The sequence below is a fragment of the Electrophorus electricus genome, chromosome 18, assembly GCF_013358815.1.
Source record: "Electrophorus electricus isolate fEleEle1 chromosome 18, fEleEle1.pri, whole genome shotgun sequence".
In the NCBI taxonomy this organism is placed as follows: domain Eukaryota; kingdom Metazoa; phylum Chordata; class Actinopteri; order Gymnotiformes; family Gymnotidae; genus Electrophorus; species Electrophorus electricus.
Genome location: NC_049552.1, coordinates 4,091,690 through 4,115,177, shown reverse-complemented (window position 1 = coordinate 4,115,177; position 23,488 = coordinate 4,091,690). Strand labels below are relative to the sequence as shown.

The following is a 23,488-nucleotide window of genomic DNA, read 5'->3' as shown; positions in this document are numbered from 1 at the left end:
ATTTTTTCTCAGGTCTCAAATCTTCACAAGTCACTGTGTTAACTTTAAAGTTTAGCTGCTGGCTAAGTTAACGGTCACCTTTATTTCTGCAGTATACCTCCTCGTCCTTCAGTCTAGTTAGCCATAGCTATATGTTAGGCAGCTAGCTAGCTAGGGTATAAGACACATTACATTTCACTGATGGGGACAAGATTAGAAAGTAATTTGTATCATTACTATATGCCTTTGCAAAACGCATTGTGTGCATGTTAGTTTTGAGACAAATAAATTAGTTTGTATTTAAACAGTTTTTTAATCTTTAATTAAAAAAAAAAAAACTTTTTAAATCTCCCAGCAACAGCAGATCTCTCTCTCTCTCTCTCTCTCTCTCTCTCTCTCTCTCTCTCTCTCTCTCTCTCTCTCTCTCTCTCTCTCTCTCTCTCTCTCTCTCTCTCTCTCTCTCTCTCTCTCTCTCTCTCTCTCTCTCTCTCTCTCTCTCTCTCTCTCTCTCTCTCTCTCTCTCTCTCTCTCTCTCTCTCTCTGTGTGTGTGTGTGTGTGTGTGTGTGTGTGTGTGTGTGTGTGTGTGTGTGTGTGCACACGTAAATAAAATCAGTTAAATGGATAGGTTTTTGCTTGGTGAACTCATGGAAATCACCTATCTATAATGAGTATGGCAGTAGTAAACAATTTACGGAATTTACAGGCAGAGCCAGAAGGGAGAACGCTGTTGTTCCTGTGTGGCTGAGTGCCTTGTTAATCAGAGTCGAAAACTGTGTGTGTTTTAATCAAAGTGTCGTTGCATATTTGCTTAATAAACGTGTGTTTGCCCGTATCCAGAGTTAATTTAACTGCTCCTCTGTGCTGTCCTTCAAGCTGAAAACTCCAGCAGAATCAGGCTAGAGAGAGAGACATTTTTGCACTTTTCCTTCCATGGATCTCCTCTGTCTCCTCTCTTCTCCTCACACCCCCCCCCTCCGGGCCCCCCTGTAAGGCGTCTGTCCCTTTGTGCTGGCTGCTCTGTTCATGCTCTGGCAGGTCTGCATCAGGTCATGACTCAGTAAAGAAAAGTAAAGTAAAACCTTCAGAGGAAAACCGCAGATGAAGAAGTGAGAGTGCCGCTGGCATTCGCCTCACTTCCCCCTTCCCCTCTGAACATGTGCGGAGGGGGCGGGGCTATTGTTCAGCTCTCATACCACGCTGTTCAGTGTGAAAGGTCAACATGGTGTGTCTGTATGCATGCGTTTGCTGTGTGTGTGTGTGTGTGTGTGCTGCAGTGTATGGCTCATGTGCTGTTACTCTTCCACTTGCAGCACAACCAGCAGCAGCAGCAGCACAACCAGCAGCAGCAGCAGCACAACCAGCAGCAGCAGCAGCAGCAGCAGCAGCAGCAGGTGAGCCGCGGCAGCCAGGAGGAGAAGGAGGACAAGGACAAGGAGGCAGAGCGAGACGAGGACAAACCCGAGGGAGACGACAAGGAGGACGCCATGAAGTGAGTCCCCCCGCTCTCTTCAGGGGTAGTTCTCATTCTCTCTCACTTAGCTATTGTTTGTGCTTCATCCCTCTATTCAGCTTCATAACATGAGTGTGTGTGTGTGTGTAGCAGGCAGTTATGTAATGGGAAAAGCATTCAGCTCATTTGCCATTCAGAGTAATAATACAACCCCCCCCCCCCCCCCACCACAGCACCGCAACAAACACACCCCGACTGTAACCACAGCACAACCCCCACTCTGTGGGTAGTGAGACGTTCACAGGTGCGTTCTATATTAACGGCCACGGGAGAGGGCGCACCATAAAAACACCTAAAGAGCTGCTCTCAGCACATCTGCTCTGTACAGTTATAGCATATAATCACTGGCCTGATTCAAGGCACCTCAGCGGATACATCAGGGTGGGTGTGTGTGGGTGTGTGTGTGTGTGCGTGCATGCGTGCGCCCGAGAAAGAGACTCTAGTACTCTAGTTTACACTGGGGTTGCACACCTCTCTTGACCTACACGTTGCTGGGGGCCTGTGTGTGCACCATAGAGGGGAAAAATAACAACCCAACTCTTTTCCAGAAGGCTTAACGGACTACTCATTACAGCCAGATTTTGTTAATCCACGTTTGCAGCGTTCCACCCTATTGTTGCATGGAGAGGTTGTCTGACGACTAAAGGGACCGATGGTGTATTACCTAATTGCAGAATCACTTCCCCACTCTTCTGTGGGTGGAGTTATCCCCAATGTCCAGCAGACTTCAGAACTCTGCTGCCGAGTTGCTAGTTTCACTCCTGCTCTAATGCAGCAAACGTGTACATTTGTGTGTGTGAGTGGGACTTTGAAAGGTTAGCCGATGGTGACTCCAGTGGGGTTTCTCGCAGTGCCGACGGCTGCGAAATCTCAGATCTCGCCCGTCTGACCCACACACAGCGGGCTGGCGCTTGGCCTGGCAGGAGCAGTGCTGCCCTTCCATCATCAGATTCACTTTCAGTAGGCCACCAGTGGTGTCTGTCGCTTGCAGCCTTGCCTACTTTCTATCTCTTGTTGAACATATGATGAACGTGATGATGAGAGGGGTGTGTGTGGGTGGGTGGGTGGGTGTGTGGAGGAGGATGCAGACATTTAAAGAGTCTTCTTAACATTTTCTCTCTAACCCTGCGTTGTCTAGAGATGACACGTCAGGAGAGGACGGGGAGGAGAAGGAGCCCCCGGTGGTTAAAGGTCGTCGCACGGCGAACAGCCGAGGACACCGCAAAGGCAGGATTACCCGCTCCATGGCCAACGAGCAAGAAGAGAGCAGCTCCCCTCCACTTAGCAGCGAACTGGGTCAGCACACAAATACACACACACACACACACACACACACACACACACACACACACATACATATATGCACATTTCACAGACACACAATGTAACACACAAAAACAAGCCCTCATTATGCACCCTCTATACCCGAGATGCAATTTGGTCTTCTGGCCACAGAGTTTCTTCGCTGCCCTCTGGTGTGGAATACCCCTCTCATAGGTCTGCTTTTCTGGTCTGAACCAGCAAGCTTAAGTGCTGAGCGGGTGTCACGCTAGCACCCTGTGCCTGACAGAGCTTGTGTTCAGCCCGATCTGGAATGGGTGTTGCTTTTATCCAGTTATTAAGTGGAAACTTATGGGGGTTTTTTGGTTTGTTTTTTAATGCGGTGATTAGAGTAGTTCCAGCTTCTGCCTGAAGTGGGTCCCTTATACTGGTGAAGTGCTTCATAAGCAGGCATCTTTTAGGCCAAGCACTGAGGGCAAGCTCCCATCTCTGAGTAAGACTTAACGATGAGGCGTATATGAAGGGTTGCTCCAGATCCGTGAAAAGTTTACATTGGGCAGAAATTCTCAATGATCAGGAACGCAAGTGAACCTTTTTCAGTTCAGTCAGGGCACGTGTAGTACCATGTAATAATCGGGGTCTCTTTTTTTCATTTCAGCAAATCTGGAGATGAATGAAAGCTCGCGTTGGACAGAAGAGGAAATGGAGACAGCCAAGAAAGGTCAGAGGCTGGCTGGGTGGGTGGGTGTCACTGAATGTTTGAATAGTTATATCTGATGAGCTTTATTACACACAAGCTACAAGCTTAGCAACAACACAAACATTTACATCACAATGCAGTGTTGTAAATCATTATCACAATATTGGCCTTTACAATACTCACATCAAATATGCAAATGACCCCGCTAATGAATTGATTTGTGTCTGTGAGTGTGTTGTGTAAGCATTCTGACTAACCTCAGCTGTTCAAGCACCTCTGTGGGTGCTTTGAACTCCTTTCACGCTGTGCAACAAACACAAATCAGTTAGGTTAAAATGATCCAGGCTGAACCAGGTCACCCTGCCCCCAACACACACACACGCACGCGAGTACGCACGCAGAGTGTATCCAAACCCATTTATATGTCTGTGTAATTGGGTTTGTGTGCGTCTCTTTGGTATCTATGGTGAGATCTTGTTACAGCGTTTACTGGGCATTAACATTCTTTAATCCTCTCCCAAACATTTTCAGATTTCTATAGCGATTTTTATTCATTTATTCACTCCTGCACACTTATTATAGCACATCAGTCCTGACAGGTGCTTCCTCCCAGAGGATGTAGGCAGGGCCAGTGATGTGGGCGGTGTCAGGGAGGATGTGGATAGAGTCGTGGAATGTTGATGGCCTCTCAACTGCCCCGTCAGCATTAAACATGGTCACAGCACATTTGGTCTTATGCACATGCACTCAGTTGCCATCAGCTTCTTTAGAGAAGCCTGACTCTGCTGACCTACTTCAGTGCACACACACCTCACATACACACACAGCAGGAGTGCCCCTTCCCACTTCATATGCTATTTCTTATCGCTGCTGATAACACTAACAATGAGAATTGAAATATTCCCTTTGTGATGGTCAGTGTGGCCTGCCAGACATGAAGGTGCTCAGACTAAAGGTTATGACCAGAGCTGTCTGATCAGACCTGCCCTTTTGAAGTCAGATGGGTGAGATCATATCAGGCTGCTATAGATTGTCCATCTGTTTAGGGCTTTGTTGAGGTTAACTGGCTCATTTAGTGTAACTGGGTTAATTCTGTGTGTTGGTGGGTCTTAATCACTTTTCAGTAACTGTGGTACAAAGCTGAGCACAATAGAACCTCATGCACACTGTAGCTATAAAAATCAGCACTTTTTTTGGACTTGGCTGCATCCAACGTGTGTGTGTGTGTGTGTGTGTGTGTGTGTGTGTGTGTGTGTGTTTGTGTGTGTGTGTTTCTAAATGTTTCAAATTTAGATCCCAGTCAGAATACTATACTAACACTTTACACTCTCATAACACACCCTCACACACAGTTTATAGAGACCATTCTGAGTCTCTCAAGCCTTTATACACTTGGTGTGTGTGTGTGTTGACACATGCTGGTGTAGAGTGCCTTAGCACATGTGATAAGCATCTTTCTGCAGCCTTGTTACAGAGCATTAGAGATGGCATAGGAGTGTGTGAAGTGGCTGTAAGGCCTCTGAGTCAGTGTGAAGGCCCAGCTCTGCTGAACACCGTGCAGAGCCAGAGACCATAGCACTCACCGCACTGCTTCCACTCTGGGGGGGTGTTTAGCTGGAGTCCCTCCTCATACTCACAGCAGCATGTGTGTTTGTGCGTACTGAAGATTCTTGGCTGAGTTTTAAAGGACTGCAGTGCATCAGTCTCTGGCATAGAGGCGGGGTAATCTCTCTGTGTGTGTGTGTATGCGCGCGCACGCCCACTTGCACTTACTCTGGGCCAGGATCTAGAGTGTCAAATTCTTGCGCTCTCTCTGTCTGCCTGTCTTTCTCTCTCCCTTTCTCTCTGTCTGTCTGCCTTCCGGCTTGTCTCTCTGTTGTGGATGACTGAGGAAAGGTCACATTGAGGAAGAAAAGCAGGCCACTCAGCCACAATGTGAAACCCCCTCTGCTCTCTCATGGTACTAGTAACAAACCTCACTCATCTCTGTCTCTGAACCCGGTGTGCTCATGAGTTTATTTGCCACAGACAGTACATAGAATGATCATATGTAAGAGAATGAGAGGGGGGTGCGACCGATTGAGAGGGGGTGGGACCCAAGATGGGAGGGAAACAAGCAAGAACGTTCCTCCTCCCAGCTCCACAATACTGTGAAAGTCCAGCCACACAGTCATTGAAACAGATTGTGTAAAAAGCTGTGGCCTTGAGAGGGAGGGAGAGAGAGAGATTGGGGGGGTTAGTGGCAGAGTGGGAAAGCACATGAGTGTGTGAGAGAGAGAAAGGAGCAGTGCTGTTTGAAGAGTCAGGCAGAAAGAAGGTGGGAGCAGGGTGCTGAGCTACACTCCATCCTCTCACCACCACTCCTCTTTTTCTTACTCACAGTCTCCCTTTCTCTCTCTTATTTATTTTTTCTTTCTTTTTTTTCCCTTGGCTTGTGTGTGAGCGTTGACTGTCATTCCTGTGGCTCTGTGCATTTCCATGGAGATGAGGTGGGCAGATGGCCAGATGAAAGAATGAAATGAGAGGCTGATTGAGTGGACAAATGGGAGTAGACAAGCCTTAGATATTTTTCTTCCAAACAAGCCCCTTACTGGATTACACAGAGCAGTGTGCAGCGCTTCAGATGACTCCTATTGGAGAGTGACCTAGAGTGCCTCTGACGCTGGTTGGACAGCAGCAGACTAGTGCATCTGCGATTGGAGGAGCTGAAGGTTTGCAGGCGTGGCAAGAGGTGAAGGCCACAGACTCTGGCCTGCACCCTTCTGCATGATCTGGTTTTCCAGAGGAGGGTTTTCCAGAGGATGTTAAATTTGCAAAGGTGGACTGATCACTAGATCAGACTGGCTGTAACTATCAAGTGGCTACTGTTCCCCAGTGTAGCTAAGGCTGGTGTTTGGTTTGGACTGAAGGGAGAGAGTATGAAGGAGCTGACTGCCTGGCCTTTTTGCTGTGTAGATGTTTGTGCTAAAGAGACTCTGCTGAGCCCGGCTCTGATTATATGTACACAAGTCCACAGCTGAGGTATCTACACATTCTTTGAAGTTGTAGTGACTATGGTTGTTTCTTAAACCAGCAGTGTGTATGTGTACGTCTTTCTCTTTTGCAGTTGTGTATGTTTTTGTGCCTGTGAGAAAGTAAATAAAAGAAAGCAGTAGACATGATCAAAAGGTGTGTGTGTGTGTGTGTGTGTGTGTGTGTGTGTGTGTGTGTGTGTGTGTGTGTGTGTGTGTGTGTGTGTGTGTGTGTGTGTGTGTGTGTGTGTGCGCGTGCGTGCGTGCGTGTGCGTTTGTACGCAGACTAGTGCTGTACTGGAACTCTCTGTGCAGGGAGACTAGCGCTGTACTGGAATACTGCCAGACCAGGGAGATGACAAACAGAAATTTCTAGTTAGTTAGCTGAGTGAGGTTAACTAGTCCAAAGCCAGCTGGCAGTTTCCACTTAATATGTGAGGGAGAGAGGAGAAGGGGAGAAGTACAATGAAATTTACAGTTTATTTAAAAGGCATCATTGCCGTAGAGTGTTGTAATATAAGCTTCCAATTGATGTGCACAGAGTGAAAAACCCAGCAGGCCTAAGAGGGACATACACGGGTTTGAGTGATAAACTCAGATCAACAAAAAGCCCATTTTTTAATTGTTTCCTCATTTCGTGTGTGTGTGTGTGTGTGTGTGTGTGTGTGTGTGTGTGTGTGTGTGTGCGCGCGCACAGGACTCCTCCAGTATGGCCGCAACTGGTCATCCATCGCCAAGTTAGTGGGCTCCAAAACAGTGTCCCAGTGCAAGAACTTCTACTTCAACTACAAGAAGAGACAGAAGCTCGACGAGATTCTCCAACAGCATAAAATGAGATCGGTCAGTGTGTGTGTGTGTGTGTGTGTGTGTGTGTGTGTGTGTGAGAAGAAGCAGGCCATGGAAACCGATTTCCCCTAGGTGTCCGATTCCCATGATTTCCCCTACGTGTGTCCGATCTTTTTCACTGAAATTCAAACCCATCATTATTCGTTCAGTTCTGATTTCTCATTTAAATGCTTTACAGTTCATTCTCCAGAGATACTATGTGCAGCTTCACGTTTGCCTGTGTATTTGGTAGGAATCAGTGTATTTTGTAGGAGTTGTACATATGTTTGTGTCTTTAACTAGTGTGCGTGCGTGTGTTTGTGTAGGAGCAGGAGCGTAAGACCAGACGTAAGGGTAAGGCTGTGCAGAGCGAGGAGACCAGTGCACCCTCTGCTGCTGATGAGGAGGAGATGGAGGGGTCAGGGGTCAGCGGCAATGAAGAAGAGGCGCAAGAGGATGGAGAGGGTACACACATGCGTGCGCGCGCACACACACACACACACACACACACACACACACACACACACACACACACACACACACACACACACACAAACCGGCTCCTCCTAGATCTTCAGAAGCACTTTGCTTGCACAGCTGGTGAAGCATCCCATTTCTGGAAACTTTGTGCACTCCACTGCAGATGTTGTTTTTTGTAACACTTTAGTGACGCACACGTTGAACAGAACCTGATCTTACACCAACTCAAACAGAAGAACCAGAAAAATGAGATATTTGCAATCTTTTGGGGGGCAGGACAACTTTAGTCTGTTCTAGAAATCTGGTTACTTAAAGGTGTGTCTGTATCTGGGGCATCAGCTGTAACATGTCCCTTTCTCCAGGAGTCCCAAACAACAGCTCAGACACGGAGAGCCTGCCCTCGCCACGCCCACTGGAGGGCAACAAGGTCAAAGAAGAGAGCACGTGCCGCTCCAAAGCTGGTCCCAGCACATCGTCTTCGTCCTCCTCTTCCTCGGAAAAGGAATCATCGGCCCTGGGGCAGGCACCGGAGGAGAAGCCCCCCCCTGTCAAGGTGGAGCAGGGCGGCGTGAAGGTGGAGAGGATGGAGGGGCCACAGGAGATGCAGGCGGAGGATAAGAAGCCCCCTGCCCTGGAGACGGAGGAGGGGAAGAGAGAGGTCAGGAAGAAGGAGCATGGGGTCAAAGGTGGAGCACAGGACAGCGATTCCAGTGCCACCTGCAGCGCTGATGAGGCTGAGGAGACAGACAGCGCCGAGAAGAGCAGGTGTGTGGCCTGGGCTGGAGTCAAGGGATGTGTTTTATCCAAAGCTTTATTGCGTGGGCATGCAGGCATGCCTGTGTGTGTGTGTGTGTGTGTGTGTGTGTGTGTGTGTGTGTGTGTGAGACTGCACGCATTGTATATGTTGGCAGCACCAGAGGAAACATTACCCTGAGCACCAGCCAAATAAAACAATGAGAAAGAGGAGTGTGTCTGTGTGTGTGAGGGAGACAAAGCCAGCAAGAGGCGTTTTACTGAGGCGTTTTAAGACCATGTTTACAGGAGTTGGGATCTGACCATATTAAGGAATGACTTCCTCTCCTTCTCATAGTGTCTGCAGTGAGTTTTATTGGCATGCCCATATTTAGCTGAAGTATTGCTACAGAACCATGAAATGATTTTAAATGATATGTAAAAGGTCTCTTACCATTCTATAAAGTTGCAGACAACATGAATTTGAAGTGAGAATCGGAACAGAAGAAGTAATTTAAAAACAATTGTCATAGGGTTTTTTTTTTCTCATGCAGTCTCCTGTAGGTAATGTTTGTGTCACTGCCCTGTTGGTTTCTCTCAGGCCCACTCTGCTGAACTATGCCCATGATGGCGTGATCTCCACCGGACTGCAGAAACCACTCGACCTCAAACAGCTCAAACAGAGAGCAGCTGCCATACCTCCCATAGTGAGCCTGAGCACACCAACACACGCACCCTTCCCATAGACAGCATACAAACACACACTCGCCCATCAGGTTGCCACCTTGCCTTGAAGCCATCCTTAACAGTGGCAGCAGTCTGCCATCACACATTCATTCCATTTCAGTCATCTCTAATTTTCTACATTTTTTAAAAAGATGCCGTAGATGACATCAGAGCCAGTGTTGGACGAAAGTGGCTGTGTGGCGAGGTGTTGAAGGTCCCTCGGTGCATCTGATGGGTTGTCACACGACTACGTGTACTCCCTGCTGCCCCGCCCTGCCCCGCCTCTCCAGCTCACCCCCGTCCCACCCGGCTCAAACGTCTTGGGCTTGCCTCCGTTGGCATGAATAATAAGGCTGATGTTAATCTTTCAGACATCAGTGCACAGTTGTTCTTTTGCATCTCTGCTACCAGCAGACTGCTGTTAGGTCGCACAGAGAGTCCGACAGGCAGAAAAAGAGACAGACAGATAGAAAGGCACAGACAGAGACATATATAGATGGAGAGAGAGAGAGAGAGAGAGTGCACTAGAGTGCAGATGGATTGACTGCTGCTAGTGTAGCCAGCATGGTGAGTAGGTTCTGCTCTGTCTTCAAGTCCTCTCGGCTTGCTGACGCTCTCTCCACTATCTCTCCTGGCTTGTGACGCAACTCGGACAAACAAAAGCCAAAGGAGCAGACCTTGGTGAATCAGCGTGTTTCTTTTGTAGGATTCCAAGGGCTTTTATTATAGACCAGCCATGTTTGATGAGAAGAACAGCTCAGCAACTTCATTTTCAAATTTTTATCCAGACCCCCCCCCCCCCCCCCCAAAAAAAAACCTAGCATGTCATGTCTGCACACTACTCTCTCTCTCTCTCTCTCTCTCTCTCTCTCTCTCTCTCTCTCTCTCTCTCTCTCTCTCTCTCTCTCTCTCTCTCTCTCTCTCTCTCTCTCTCTCTCTCTCTCTCTCTCTCTCTCTCTCTCTCTCTCTCTCTCTCTCTCTCTCTCTCTCTCTCTCTCTGTCTAGATGCCGGATGTTTCCCTAGCAGGGTCTGGTGGACTGAGTCGGCAGCAGCAGACGATGCCACATGCTCTGGCCCTCTACCAGCAGCAGATCACCATGGCACACGAATCCTCCCAGGAGGCCAAGCAGCCACCTCCACAGCCAATCAAATCACATTACCCTGGCGGCGAGGCTGGCAGCCCCCGGGACCGGGTCAAAAGCCCAGCCCCCTCTGAGCGAGAGAGAGAGGGTACGCCACCCTCTATAAATCCTTCATCGCCTTTTCTCTTCTTTCTCTCTTTTTGTCTTTGTTTACTGTTTAACTACAGGTCCTGTTTACCTAAGCTCTCAAGCATCCTCCATCCCCCACCCCCCTTCACTCTTGGCTTCGGTGTTGTTCTTCATTAACTTCATTTTTTGTATCGGGGTCTTTCAAGATGTAGAGGTGTGTGTGCGTGCCCGTGTGTTTGAGACAAAGACCTATGAGTGTGGACTAAAACCAAAGCGCTCAGTCCTCCAGAGAAGGGCACAAGCGCTTTCCACTCTCTCTGTTGCACTCTCCGCTCTCTCTCGCCACTCTCCACTTTACAAAGTGCTTCACTAAAATAGGGCTGCAATTCTTTTATAGCGTTTGCTTTGAGACACAGGTGTTTTGCTAGGTGGTTTGTTATGATTTGAACAAACGAGCATTCAGTGTGTGAATATTTTGGCATCTTTCCTAACTCCCTGTTTTTTAGAAAATGGCTAATGGCCTCCCATAGAAGCCCAGAGACAATAGCTAGCTCACCTTAATCTATGTCAGTCAGGAACAGAAACCATCCAGCTGCTGCCATTGGTGTTAGAGTCAGGGTCGCATGTGTGTGTGTGTGTGTGTGTGTGTGTGTGTGTGTGTGTGTGTGTGTGTGTGTGTGAAGCGTTTGACTGTGTTGATATGGCCCTGCGCTCAGCTGTAGTCTGTCTGTCCCTGCAGAACTGGAGGGGAAGGAAAGATGGCTACACACTCTGCTGCATGGATTACGTAGGTTCACACACATACATATACATATGCACGCACACACACACACACGCGCGCACACACACATCTTCTTGTGTAGACAGAAATAGCTAACTGGAGGTTTGAATGTGCATTTCCCAATTAGTGGGAATTATTGTTTTGGGGGTTTTGTTTGTTTGTTTTTTTAAACTGGGTGAATTTGATCATGTTTTGCATGTTCGCTTCTTTGATGTGTGTGGATTTGCTGTTATGGATATTTCTATTTGCTATCGTGAGTTAACGTGACCGGAGTACGCCTTTGCAAATGACTCGTGTGTGCGTGCACGCGTGCGTGCATGTGAAGGAGAGTGGGAGAGACAGAGTGCATGTTTACCCTCCTGAGTGTTTCTGCTGTTGGGAAATTGGACAGTACATTTTTTGTTTTGTTTTTTGTACTGCTCAAATGGAAGGAACCTGAACTTACTGAACCCACTGTCCTGCAGGCAGTCAACCCTTCTCCAACATGTGTTCACACCGTGTGTGTCTCTCTCTCTCTCTGTGTGTCTGTGTGTGTGTGTGTCTGTGTGTGTGTGTGTCTGTGTGTGTGTGTGTCTGTGTGTGTGTGTGTGTGTCTGTGTGTGTGTGTGTGTGTGTGTGTGTGTGTGTGTAGACAAGTCCCGGACGTTCTCCCCTCTTGCTGACATTAAGAAGGGCCCAGTCTCAGATGATGTCAGAGCTGTCAACCGGCCTGTGATGTCACCATACCAGCTGTCTCCCAGAGATGTGGCTAAGCTAAGCCACGAACAGCTACTACACTACACCTGTAAGACACGCTTTATCTCCACCCACACTACGCTACACCTGTAAGACACACTTTAGCTGCATCCACACTGTGCCACACCTCCTGTAAGACACACTTTGGCTCCACCCATACTGCTCTACACCGCCTGTGACATGCTTTAGCTCCACACATACTGTGCTACACCTCCTGTAAGACATGCTTTATCTACTCCACACATTCATAACCTGCCCACCTCACCCATTTATTTACAGCCACCATTTATTTAGCTGTTCCTCTTGGTCATCTCTTTTGTATCAGCGAATACACCGGTGCCTGCTCACTCACTCTCTGTTTTAAGGCGGGACTAGTACTGTGTGATTTGCATTAACATTTAATTTACAATGATTTCTACATCAGTAATCGTCTGCTTTGATGCATCACGGATGTGTGATGTCTGTGTAGCTCTCCAACAGCAGGAGAGGTTGGCTGCTGTTAGGCCTCTCCCCATCCCTGATCCACCTCCTCTCATCTCCTCGGCCAAACCAGGAGGCTCTATCACACAGGTACAGCCAGCGAGGACCTCACCTGAGCGTCCCCGTAGCCTCTCTGAATTCTTCTCACAGCTAAGGAAGTCTGGCTTACACTAGCAGTCGCATAGAAACTTAGGTTTGTGGGTTTGTTTTCTTTCTCTCTCTCGTGTGTGTGTGTGTGTGTGTGTGTGCGTGTGCGTGTGCGTGTGCGTGTGTGTGTGTTTTTCCAGGGTACTCCAGTACAGATGCACAGCCCAGCCCATGGCTCGGAGCACGCCAAACATTCTGCACCTCTCCCTCTCTCCTGGATGGAGCAGAGGAAGCTTGGTGAGCATATGTTTTGTTTTACACAGGAAGATGTACACTTTAATCAGATGTGTGTGTACATATTACATGTTAGATCTTGTCTCCTTACATACGTGTGTGTTTGTCTGTGTCTCTTAGGTGGCTTCCCAGTGGTGAAACAAGAGCAACTGTCTCCACGTAGCTCCTCCACCTCTCAGGCTGAGAATCTCTCCATGCAGGCTACAGCCCATGACAGCCCCTCAACCCGTGGTTGGTGCTGCCTCCAGAAATGTGCACACGTCACAGGCTTAGGCACACACACACGGGGGGGAAAAAGTGATATGAGCTCAGGCTTGGTCCTGTCATGATCACACGGTTGATGTAATTAATTCTGCCTGCTGGCTTGAGATAATAAACAAATCCATTCGAGCAGAATCCAGGAGAGGAGTTTTTCTTTCCTTTTCTTTCCTTCCTCCTCGGAGTTCAAAATCTCGGGGGGCACAGATGTGAAGGGGCAGGAATCCTTCTGCACTGGCTCTGGACTATTTCTGAAAGGGTTGTCTCTCTCTCTCTCTCTGTGTGTGTGTGTGTGTGTGTGTGTGTGTGTGTGTGTGTGTGTGTGGTTTCAGCGCCTATGCCAGCTGTACAGGGAGGTAGCATTACTAAAGGTCTCCCCGGCACACGTGTGCACCAAGAACCTCCTATATCATACCGTGGTGGCTCCATTACTCAGGTAAGAGTGTGAGTGTGTGCATGGCTCAATTGGTCTTGAATGCCACCTACAGCACACTGTGAAAATAACACTGCTGTGTCTACATTCTGTTGCCATAGTGATGGGTACACACTGTTCCTTGCTTTTATTAATGTGTTTATACATTTACTGTGCACGCCAGTGTCACTGATCTCACACACACACACATACACACGGTCACCCACTTTTCCTCCTACACACATGCGTGCTTGCTTGTGCTCGCGCTCTCTCTCTCTCTCTGTCTGTCTCTCTCTCTGTCTCTCTCTCTCTCTCTCTCTCTCCGTCTCTTTCTTAGACTCTCAGTGTTTAGTCAGTGGTAGCTCACTGGTTAAGGTACTTGAACTGTCAACCTTCCAACTACTAGTCAAGTTCCACCACTGGCAAGTTGCCCCTCTTGGGTTGCTGAGCAAGACCCTTAAACCTCAATTGCGCAAGTTGTTCATAATTGTCAATCGTTTTGGGAAAAAGTGTCAGGTAAATGTGAAATGTAGACAGGCAGATTGTGTGTACGACGTACCCAGGGAAAGTTCACAGATAAAGCTTTTCTGATTCAGTCTGCCTAATACAGACAGATTTCTTGTACACACACACACTTTCACACGCAAAGGGCCAGTGCAAAATTAGAGCATTTAAATAATGTACACTGCACACAGCAGCTAAGAGACAGCCTGCAGACTGTTTTATACGCCCTCACACTGCCTCTGACTCAGGCCTCCTCTGTAACATCAGTGTATGTAACACCAGAGCACGTGCACCTGTATGCACACAGCTGCAGAGAAATGCTTGTACAGAGAAGCTTCTCACTAGGCCGTCTGCAGCATGTGCTCCAGGCACAGATCTCATCCTCACTCCTGCATGGCTACACACCCTCTGCCTCTCTTTACTGAGTTTCATCAAGGGCACTTGGGAGGTGCAGCATGGAGCATTTAAATTCTGCCTTTGATGACTAGAGTAACTAACCACACGCACACGCACACACACACACACACTCTCACACTCCATTCCTCTCCTCCACAGAGGAGCTCATATTGTATTACACATGCTATTTCTGATTATTCTGCTGAGCACTAGTCCCATAGCACTGTAATGAGTACTGTATGTGTGTGTATGTGTATGTGTGTGTGTGTGTGTGTGTGTGTGTGTGTGTGTGTGTGACAGGGCACCCCAGCTGACGTGCTGTATAAGGGTACCCTCACTAGGCTGATCACAGAGGAGAGCCCCAGTAGGGACAGGGGCCGAGAGGAAACACCCGCCAAGGGACAAGTCGTTTACGAGGGCATCGGTGCTCACATTCTCACCTATGAACGTCAGTGCTGTCACGCGCATCTCTCACACACACCCACTTTGTAATGTATTACGCAGACACACACTCTGCGGACCTTGATGGTATTTGTCATCTCTGCTTCTTTTAGGGACTCCAAACCCCAAGGAGGAGGGCAGGGCAGAGGCCCTTGGTCTCAAACGCCCCTATGATGTCATGGAGGGGGGCATCTCCCGAGCACTGCCCTTACGCGACGCTCTCACCACTGCAGAGGGTAAGCACAGGCTTAAATCTCCATACCCCACAATGCCCTCTGGCTCATTGGTTCCTTTAACGGACCCGTGTTTGTTCCACATTTATCCTTGCGCCTATGCAGGTCTGATTGGCAGAGCGATGCCCCAGGAGAGAGAGAGCCCTCATCCACACCACATACGGGGCTCCATCTCACAGGGTGGGTATCTGTCACATGTCTGTTTCTCTCTTTATCCCTCTCACACACACACACGACCATCAGATAATGTTACCTGTGCCCCAAATAAGATGCATGAGATTGCCCTCTAAATCTGTTAATTTAACCCCAGTTCTCAAATTCAAATAGCTTTATTGGCATGAACAGTTGCCAAAACAATCTCTTTCTCCATTTCTTTTTCTTTCTCACTCTCCTCTTTCTTTCTTTCTTTCTCTCACACATTCACATACCCCCTGTATCTCTCTCTCTCTCTCTCTCTCTCTCTCACACACCCCTTTCAGGCATCCCACGTCATGTGGAGGCCCAGGATGAGTATCTGCGGCGAGAGGCCAAGCAGTTGAAGCGTGAGAGCTCTCCCCCCACTCGCGGCTCTGCCCTGGGCCCTGACCCCCTTAAGGGCCGTTCCCACGAGAGCATGGTGCCCACAGTGAAAGAGGGCGGACGCTCGATCCACCTCATACCACCAGAGGGCGTGCTGATGAGCAAGCAGCCAAAAGAGGGCTCAATCACGCAGGTAACCCTTCAAAAGCTTTGACTGTGATGTGTGCATACATGAGTGTTCGCGCCTGTGCGGGTCTGTGTGCGCGCATGTACACAACAAAAAGAGAGCGAGAGAAAAAGTGGTGTGCAAGCTCATAAACAACCGGCTAGAAAACCCCTCCCACTCTCTCCAGGGCACACCCCTCAAGCAGGAGCCAACTGCCTCCACCAAGCGTCATGATGTACGCTCCATAATCGCCAGTTCCCCGCGCCCCCCCTATGCTGGGCTGCCCCCCCACCTGGACCTGCGGCCCGAGCATCGGGCGTCCGACCGCGGCCGCTATGAGGACGTGAGCCCCAAATCCCGGCCCAGCGCCGTAGTGAGCACCTCCAGCTCCCTTGCCCGTGCGTCTCCCCTGGCCCTGGGGCCAGAGCAGGGCTCCAAGGCCCACCACAGCCCCGTGGGCTACGAGGAGTCTAAGAGAACCAGCTATCCAGCACCGTCACACAGAGGATCACCGCTGTCCAGCAGAGAGACCCCACAGAGGACGCATGAAGGTACAAACAATCAACAGGAACCTACACACTCTTCCTAGAGGTGTAACAATGTCTCGAGTTCAATTTGTTGGTTAACTCTGAAGGCTGTTATTCTGTTGTTTCAGTGTTAAATGATTCATATGCTAAAATGATTGAGTTTATTTAAATACTTTTCACTTTGTTTTTTGTACAGAGATAAAAGATTATGGAACTCATTTTAGTTTCCACATTCAAAGCTTAATGTTTACTGCCTACTAAGTTATTTTGAATTAATAAGTGTAAAATGTGTTTCCTAGATGTTTTGGTCATATCAGTGATATGTCATAACATTTTTTAAATACCTCAAATATTGAATCATTGCTTCGTACATTATTGTATAATATGTTGTAGTGAAGACTAAAGTTTATACACCTATTGGTTTCTCACACACACACTCACTCACTCTCTCTCTCTCTCTCTCTCTCTCTCTCTCTCTCTCTCTCTCTCTCTCTCTCTCTCTCTCTCTCTCTCTCTCTCTCTCTCTCTCTCTCTCTCTCTCTCTCTCTCTCTCCCCCCCCCCCCCCCCCTCCCTCAGTGACATGACTGGCTGTTTAATAGCAACATTGTCGATGTAATTACACGGTGCTAGAATGTACCGTTCAAAGGAAATGCCACCAGTAATTAGTAATGCCAGTAATAAGTCATGTGTGTCAATAACATTTAACATGAATGACGACGAACCCCCTTCCCCCATCTGTGTACCCCTCTGACTCCCTTTCACAGGCTCTGCTAAGGTTCCTCAGCAGGAGAGGAAATCTACTCCCACTCCTCGGGAGATGGGCTCCACAAAGTCGCCCCTGCCGGGTGTGCCTGACCACCCAGCCTCCCTGGCCTCCTACGAGAGGCTACTACAGGGCTTAGGAGCAGACATGTACCGTGGCCAAATCCCTCTGCCCTTTGACCCCTCTGCCCTGCCACGGGGCATCCCCATAGATCCAGGTAATGCACGCACGCACCCAGTCACGTGTTATGAAGGATTGTAGCTCTAATGCAGATTTCTCCAGTAATATCATCTGGCTGTGTTATGCCTCCAGCTGCCTACTATCTGCCCCGGCACCTGGCTCCTGCCCCGGGCTACCCCCACCCCTACTCCCCATACCTGATCCGGGGCTTCCCTGACACGGCGGCCCTGGAGAATCGGCACACGCTCTTCACTGACTACATCACCTCCCAGCAGATGCATCAGTGGCCAGCAACTGCCATGGCCCAGAGACCAGACCTGCTACGAGGGCTCACACCCCGGGAGCAGTCCCTCACCCTGCCCTATTCACCCACACCGCGGGGTACACACACACGTGCGCGCACACATACACACACATATACATACACACACAGAGAACAGCCCTGCACCCTACCCTAGTGGGACACACGCCCAGCCCACACTAACCTCTCACCCCTCACCCTGACTTATTCACCTACACCACAGGGGGCACGCGTGCACACACACACACACACGGCTCTCGCCTGACCCTGCTCAATTACACCAATGGTTACACACAATTCAAAATACACCCAGTAACGTAACTCTACAGTGCTTGTGATCTGTGTCATAACAGCCCTTCCTTTCGGGCCTTTGCCCCACATACCTGTCTGATGTTGCTCTTGTCTGTCCCCTGTGCCCAGGGGCGTCTGCATCACCCATGGACCGCATTACATACATCCCAGGAACGTCCAGCACCTTCCAAAGCCGAGCCTACACCACCTCCCCGATCTCACCAGGTGCATACAGTGCATGGGCACACACACGCGCGCACACACAGACAGCTGAGCTCCAAAATCGCATGCATGTTTACTTGGATCCATTTTAGCTTTAGACATATCCAACATAACCATTTTTTTCTTGACCTTCCTGTTGTCCAGTTGGAGCCTCTCACATAAGCAAACTCCAGGGCACTTCCGCGTCGTCCGAGCGAGAGCGCGATCGGGAGAGAGAGCGAGAGCGCGATCGGGAGAGAGAGCGCGAGCGGGAACGGGAGAGAGACCGGGAAAGAGAGAGGGAAAGGGACCGCGAGAGAGAGAGAGAACGAGAGAGGGAGCGAGAGCGTGATAGAGAGAGGGAAAGAGAAAAGTCTCTCAGCCATGGCAACGTGGAACACGCTCCCATTTGGAGACCTGGTAACCACTCTCACTCATACACAATCTTATGGAATATTACCTTTACATGCCCTTAGTCAGTCCAGTAGCTAATGTTCACAGTGCATGTTAATGTAATTGTGCTGACATTGAAATGGCTCAACCATGTACCATAGTTATGCGTACAATGAAGGGAAACACGGAGGTATTCTCGAAAAAGACGTCATACTAAATTCATGTGTCCTTGAAAAATCCTTCTTACTAAATTGTAACGTGCTTTTTTTTTTCTGGGGTTATTGATCCAGCTTGATTTAAGATTTTTGCTTGAAAGTGAAAAGGCAGTGGATGATATCAAGAGCCATCTTCATCTGATTAAACACATGTTGACACGAAACGCGTGTCAGTTCCTTCAGCTCCTTGCAAAAACAAGGATGCATGGTTTTGATGCAAAGCACCAAAGCTATTTCAGTGCTAGCAGTGCCCCCATGTGGTGAAGTGTTAAATAGACGGGAGGGAACTCTAGGAGGAGGTAATTCGCATTTAAAAAGAGGGGGAAAAAATATATTTTAGCTCTGGAACTGAAGACCTAGAGATACAATACAATACAAAAACATCAAGGCTAAAACTTAGATTCTTGTTTAGCGTGACCTGTTGTGTTGAGTGTCTCTGGCGTTTACCCCGTGTGTCTAGTGTACCTGATTGTTCCTCTCTCCACCCCCCCAGGAGCTGCTGAGCAGACTGGCAGCAGCAGTTCCAGCTCGCGTCCAGCCTCCCTCCTGTACGGCCACCAGGCGTCGCCACTGAGCCCGCGGCCCCAGGAGAGCTTGCAGCAGAGACCCAGTGTGCTCCACAACACCAGCTCCAAGAGCCTGTCCGGCGCAGAGCACGCCAGCCCCTCCGTGCTGCGGTAGGAGCTAGCTATATAAAGCCCTGGGGCCTCGCTGCAATTCGACTCTGTGTGATTTGGTTCATGTTTTGCTTCGTGGTTCTGCTGGATTGTTTTGGTACGGCTGAGAATTAGTTTTGATTCTGATGCTGCCCTTTGCTAAAGTGTTACCGTGAGACATAATTAGCAGACTCCTTGCCTTTTGTTCCTCAAGTATGGGCGCAGAAGCGTTAACGTAGGCTGTAATTAGTGTGCCAGTACGGAGCCAGTCATGTCTGACACATGCTGCTTTGCCAGCGAGCGAACTGCTCTGGAAGTAGTGTGGCAGTCTGGAATTACTTGAGTATTATGTTAGGGGAAAAAAATGTACTGCATCCTTTTGTAATATCTTAATTGATTGTGATGAACTTTTAACATTACTGAATGACCAGTGAAGTGTGACTGGTACTGCCTGGCACCCCTGGGACTGGGATGAGAAGCCCAGGTCTAGAGCAGAGTAAAGCTGAGCACTCTATCTCCATTACAGTAGTTGTAATGCGAGTTGTGTTGATCTTCTGCTCAGGTCAGTGCCACAGGGCTCCTCACGCTACCAGGCCTACAGCGGGCCCCTGCAGAGGGCGGGCGTGCCCACAGATACCTACCCGGCAGCTCCAGATCCTGGCATGGCCAAAGAGCTCAGCAGGGAGGGATCCAAGAGCCAAAGCCGTGGAGCTCTGACCAAGCACCAGGAGCTCTCCTCATCCAAGAGCGAGTCCAAGAGGGCCAGCCCCAGCACGGCCCAGTGTTACCCATCTCCCTACGGCCCAGCTGCCACCACCCACATCGGCCTAGCTCCGGTCCGAGGGCTCCCCTTGCTGACTCTGGAGAGTAGCAGCACTCCGGTGGCGGGCCGCGGCGGAGAGAGTGTCGTCAGCACACCTAGTAGGGAAAAGGCTCAAAACAAAGCGATGTCCATACAGGAACAAGACTTCCGTGCACTTGGTAAGGCCACCATGACAGCAGCCAGCTTCATAAATTCCATTATCATGCGTGAAATTTCTTGTGATACAGGGATGCCAGGGACTGGTGCGGTTGGGCCCAACGGCACCTGTGATGGTAAGATGTTCTGGAATCCTGGGGCTGTTAACCACCCCCCACAGCTCCTTACCCCTGTCTGTTACCCTGCCCCCCTCACAGTGTTTTTATGGCATAGTGCAGGTCCGTGGTGCTTGGCAGTGATCAGAACCACCTTAGGTTCTTAAATGTAATCCTCTTTCAGTTGGGTTTGTTTTGTTTGTCAGCTTCATATATGCTTTATTAATTTATTTAATTGGTTTTATTTATTCTTTCATTCATTTATTGGTTTTAGCAAATATTTATTAAAGACCACTAAGTGTTTTTATTAGTTTATTAAAAACTAAAAAACTAAATGATAACCATAAACATAATGGAGGGAAAAAATATCAATCTTAAACAGAAGAGAGGACTTTGCAACTGTCATAAACCTAACAATCTTCATACAATTAAAAATGTTTGTGTTTAGGTGTTTGCTTTTAGAGATGGATGTCAGGGTGTTGCAGTAAGAGGCAGAAGAGGCCAGGGTGTGCGGAGATGCATTCAGACAGATTCTTACATTCATTTTAAGGGCTTATTCCCTCAACTGTGACATTAGCAACCTTAAGCCACCAGCTTCTCTGCTTTGCTTTTCATGTGTTTGTTCCTCTTTTATGGCCCTCTTATTTTGGGGAAACGTTTGCGTTACTTTCACCTTGGATTGTGAAGTTGTTTCTTGGCTCTTGAGGCCTGAGGGCAGTGTTTGGATGGCTGTGTGAGGGAGGATTAGAAATGCAGCAGGTATGGACATCTAGGTGCTGAAGAAGATTGTACTATTTGGGAGAAGGGTCAGTGCTTCCTTTTGAGTCCTGCAGTTTGCATGTCTCGCACGCAAGAGTCTAGAGGAGGTGGGGGTGTAGCGGAGCAGGACTAGAAACTTGGGTAAGAGCAAGGCTGGGGTAGGACCCTGCATGGCCGTTGTCCCAGGCTGCTTCGTTGTATAGAGGCTGCTACACAAAGGAATCTTTCTGTGCCCTCCATACTACATCATTCTCTCTGTATGGTGAGTGAGCTGTGGCTATGAGATTTGGTTCAGGAGCACAGACTCTTTCCTTTAACCACAGTAACCTGCCTCTCCTTTTGAGTGATCAGCGAGTGAGTCCAGGGCTTGCTGAGCCCTGTACACTTCCTCAATGCACAGCATTAACGTGTGTGTGTGTGTGTGTGTGTGTGTGTGTGTGTGTGTGTGTGTGTGTGTGTGTGTGTGTGTGTGTGTGTGTGTGTGTGTGTGTGTGTGTGTGTGTGTGTGTGTGTGTGTGTGTGTGTGTGTGTGTGTGTTCCGCTCTAAAGCTCAACAGAAGGCTCTGGAACAGCACGGGCTGTATGTGCCTCCGGAGGAGAGACTGTCCCCCAGCCAGCAGTCTGCATCTCCTGCCATAAAGGGCTCCCAAAGAGTTGTCACCCTTGCCCAGCACATCAGTGTAAGTGTGTGTACACCAGCACGCATATATGCACCTGTCTGTGTCTCTGTATCTGTGTTTCTCTCGGCACATGTGGGAGTCCCTGTCTAAATTGCATGTTTACCTCTGTGTCCTCCCTACCCGTTTCAGGAGGTGATCAAGAAGGACTATCTGCGCCAGTCTCAGCAGGGCCATGCAGGGAGCCAGTCAGGCGGCCAGCCGGCACTGCAGTCTGTGTTTGCCTACAACAGCTCACCCGTGCTGGACCTCACTCGCCCTCCCAGCGCCCCTCAAGCCCAGACACCCTCTGAAGCCAGCGCCTCCGCCCACTACACCCCCGACAGCTCCATGTGTGACAGAGACAGGATGAGAGACAGGTGAGGAGGCTTCACCCACATGTAACTACTGTCTGGCCACAGGTGCCCAGCTAGAGACATGCCATCTCCTTGCCCTCAGATTGATCAGATGCGTGCTCACGTGCGTGTGCGTGTGCGTGTGCGTGTGCGTGTGCGTGTGTGTGTGTGTGTGTGTGTGTGTCCACACAGGTCTCCTCCTCAAAGTAAAGTGTCCCCAGTGAGTCTGTCTGCTGAATGCATTGAGCCAGTCTCACCAGCAGGGGGCGTGTCTGAGCCAGAGTCCCAGGGAGCGACCTGCCCTGGCGATCAAGCAGAGCAGGGGTATAAAAAAACACACACACACAGTGAAGTGAATACGTTGGGTTTAGATGGTCCCCGGTGCTCAGTAACCCCTCTGGTCCCTGTTAGACTGGGGTCGCACTCTCCTTCCAGCTCCCAGCCACCCGCCTTCTTCAGCAAACTGACCGAGAGCAACTCTGCCATTGTCAAGAGCAAGAAAGAGATGATCAAGAAGATGGTGGTTGGCAGTGAGGCTGAATTCAGTGAGTTGAGACCAGTGTCTACTTCACGCCCTGATTTAAACTTCAACATTCTCTCCAAACCTGGTGTTTGCCAGCTGTGGAGTCGTTTGGGGCAGGTGACTGGCCTTTGTGGCGATGTGTCCGGTCTGAGCTGACGCTTTGTAGGGTTGGTTGATTGCTTTGTTTTTAAAAAAAGAAGCTTTAAACCCTCGTCTTCATCTTCCCCCTCTGTCTCTGTGCCCGTGTTAGACGCTGGCCAGCCTGGGACAGAGATCTTCAACATGCCTGCCTCCACCACCGCAGGTGAGACGCAGGACCATCCTCCAAGTGCATGTGCATGTGTTAATTCACTTCGTTTTTTTCATTTCAGCAGGGAGTGGTCTACTGAGACCAAAGTCATGTCTACTGTAAAAGCACACAGTGAAACTTTCTAATGAAAGCATGCAATCATATAAATAAAAACTTTTAAATTAATTTAAGAACAGAAATTGTCTGGAGGAATTAACTCGGTGTACACAAGTGTAAGAAATGGTATCTTTATCGTGTGTGTCTCTCTCTCTCTTTCAGGGCAAGTAAATGTGCGCACTCATCCGCCTCCTGACACCAGTGGGAACACCATTGGTCTCGAAGCCATCATCCGCAAAGCCCTCATGGGCAAATATGATGACCAGGCAGATGAGCGCTCGCCCACCAACACCCTTACCTCACTGAGTGCCACAGCGCCCCCTGCTGCTTCTGCTGCGGAAGACTCCTACTCGCTGCCTGGTATGCTCGCCCAACCTCCGCATCCCTTCAGTCCCTGTGCTGAAATCTAGCTGCCGTGTGTCA

At 49.2% G+C, this 23,488-nt stretch overlaps 1 protein-coding gene across 5 annotated transcripts in view; it reads left to right on the top strand.

Annotated features, from left to right (window-relative positions):
* ncor2 (nuclear receptor corepressor 2) overlaps window positions 1-23,488 on the top strand; it is a 67,567-nt gene that overhangs the window by 43,339 nt on the left and 740 nt on the right. The window contains exons 15-46 of one of the 5 annotated variants that reach the window (XM_027022069.2): window positions 1,291-1,469; window positions 2,629-2,786; window positions 3,430-3,492; window positions 7,180-7,322; window positions 7,634-7,772; window positions 8,150-8,552; window positions 9,121-9,226; window positions 10,251-10,476; window positions 11,197-11,244; window positions 11,870-12,022; window positions 12,443-12,543; window positions 12,741-12,837; window positions 12,955-13,065; window positions 13,425-13,528; window positions 14,705-14,852; window positions 14,959-15,081; window positions 15,184-15,258; window positions 15,558-15,790; window positions 15,951-16,314; window positions 17,056-17,271; window positions 17,367-17,615; window positions 17,956-18,051; window positions 18,193-18,447; window positions 19,129-19,312; window positions 19,854-20,272; window positions 20,342-20,386; window positions 21,674-21,804; window positions 21,934-22,160; window positions 22,329-22,460; window positions 22,548-22,681; window positions 22,910-22,963; window positions 23,228-23,425. In XM_027022069.2, coding sequence (XP_026877870.2) covers window positions 1,291-1,469; window positions 2,629-2,786; window positions 3,430-3,492; window positions 7,180-7,322; window positions 7,634-7,772; window positions 8,150-8,552; window positions 9,121-9,226; window positions 10,251-10,476; window positions 11,197-11,244; window positions 11,870-12,022; window positions 12,443-12,543; window positions 12,741-12,837; window positions 12,955-13,065; window positions 13,425-13,528; window positions 14,705-14,852; window positions 14,959-15,081; window positions 15,184-15,258; window positions 15,558-15,790; window positions 15,951-16,314; window positions 17,056-17,271; window positions 17,367-17,615; window positions 17,956-18,051; window positions 18,193-18,447; window positions 19,129-19,312; window positions 19,854-20,272; window positions 20,342-20,386; window positions 21,674-21,804; window positions 21,934-22,160; window positions 22,329-22,460; window positions 22,548-22,681; window positions 22,910-22,963; window positions 23,228-23,425 — 5,314 coding nt within the window. Of the gene's footprint in view, window positions 1-1,290; window positions 1,470-2,628; window positions 2,787-3,429; window positions 3,493-7,179; window positions 7,323-7,633; window positions 7,773-8,149; window positions 8,553-9,120; window positions 9,227-10,250; window positions 10,477-11,196; window positions 11,245-11,869; window positions 12,023-12,442; window positions 12,544-12,740; window positions 12,838-12,954; window positions 13,066-13,424; window positions 13,529-14,704; window positions 14,853-14,958; window positions 15,082-15,183; window positions 15,259-15,557; window positions 15,791-15,950; window positions 16,315-17,055; window positions 17,272-17,366; window positions 17,616-17,955; window positions 18,052-18,192; window positions 18,448-19,128; window positions 19,313-19,853; window positions 20,387-21,673; window positions 21,805-21,933; window positions 22,161-22,328; window positions 22,461-22,547; window positions 22,682-22,909; window positions 22,964-23,227; window positions 23,426-23,488 lie in introns of all 5 variants that reach the window. The other 4 variants (XM_027022072.2, XM_027022070.2, XM_027022068.2 and 1 more) reach the window with 4 other exon arrangements.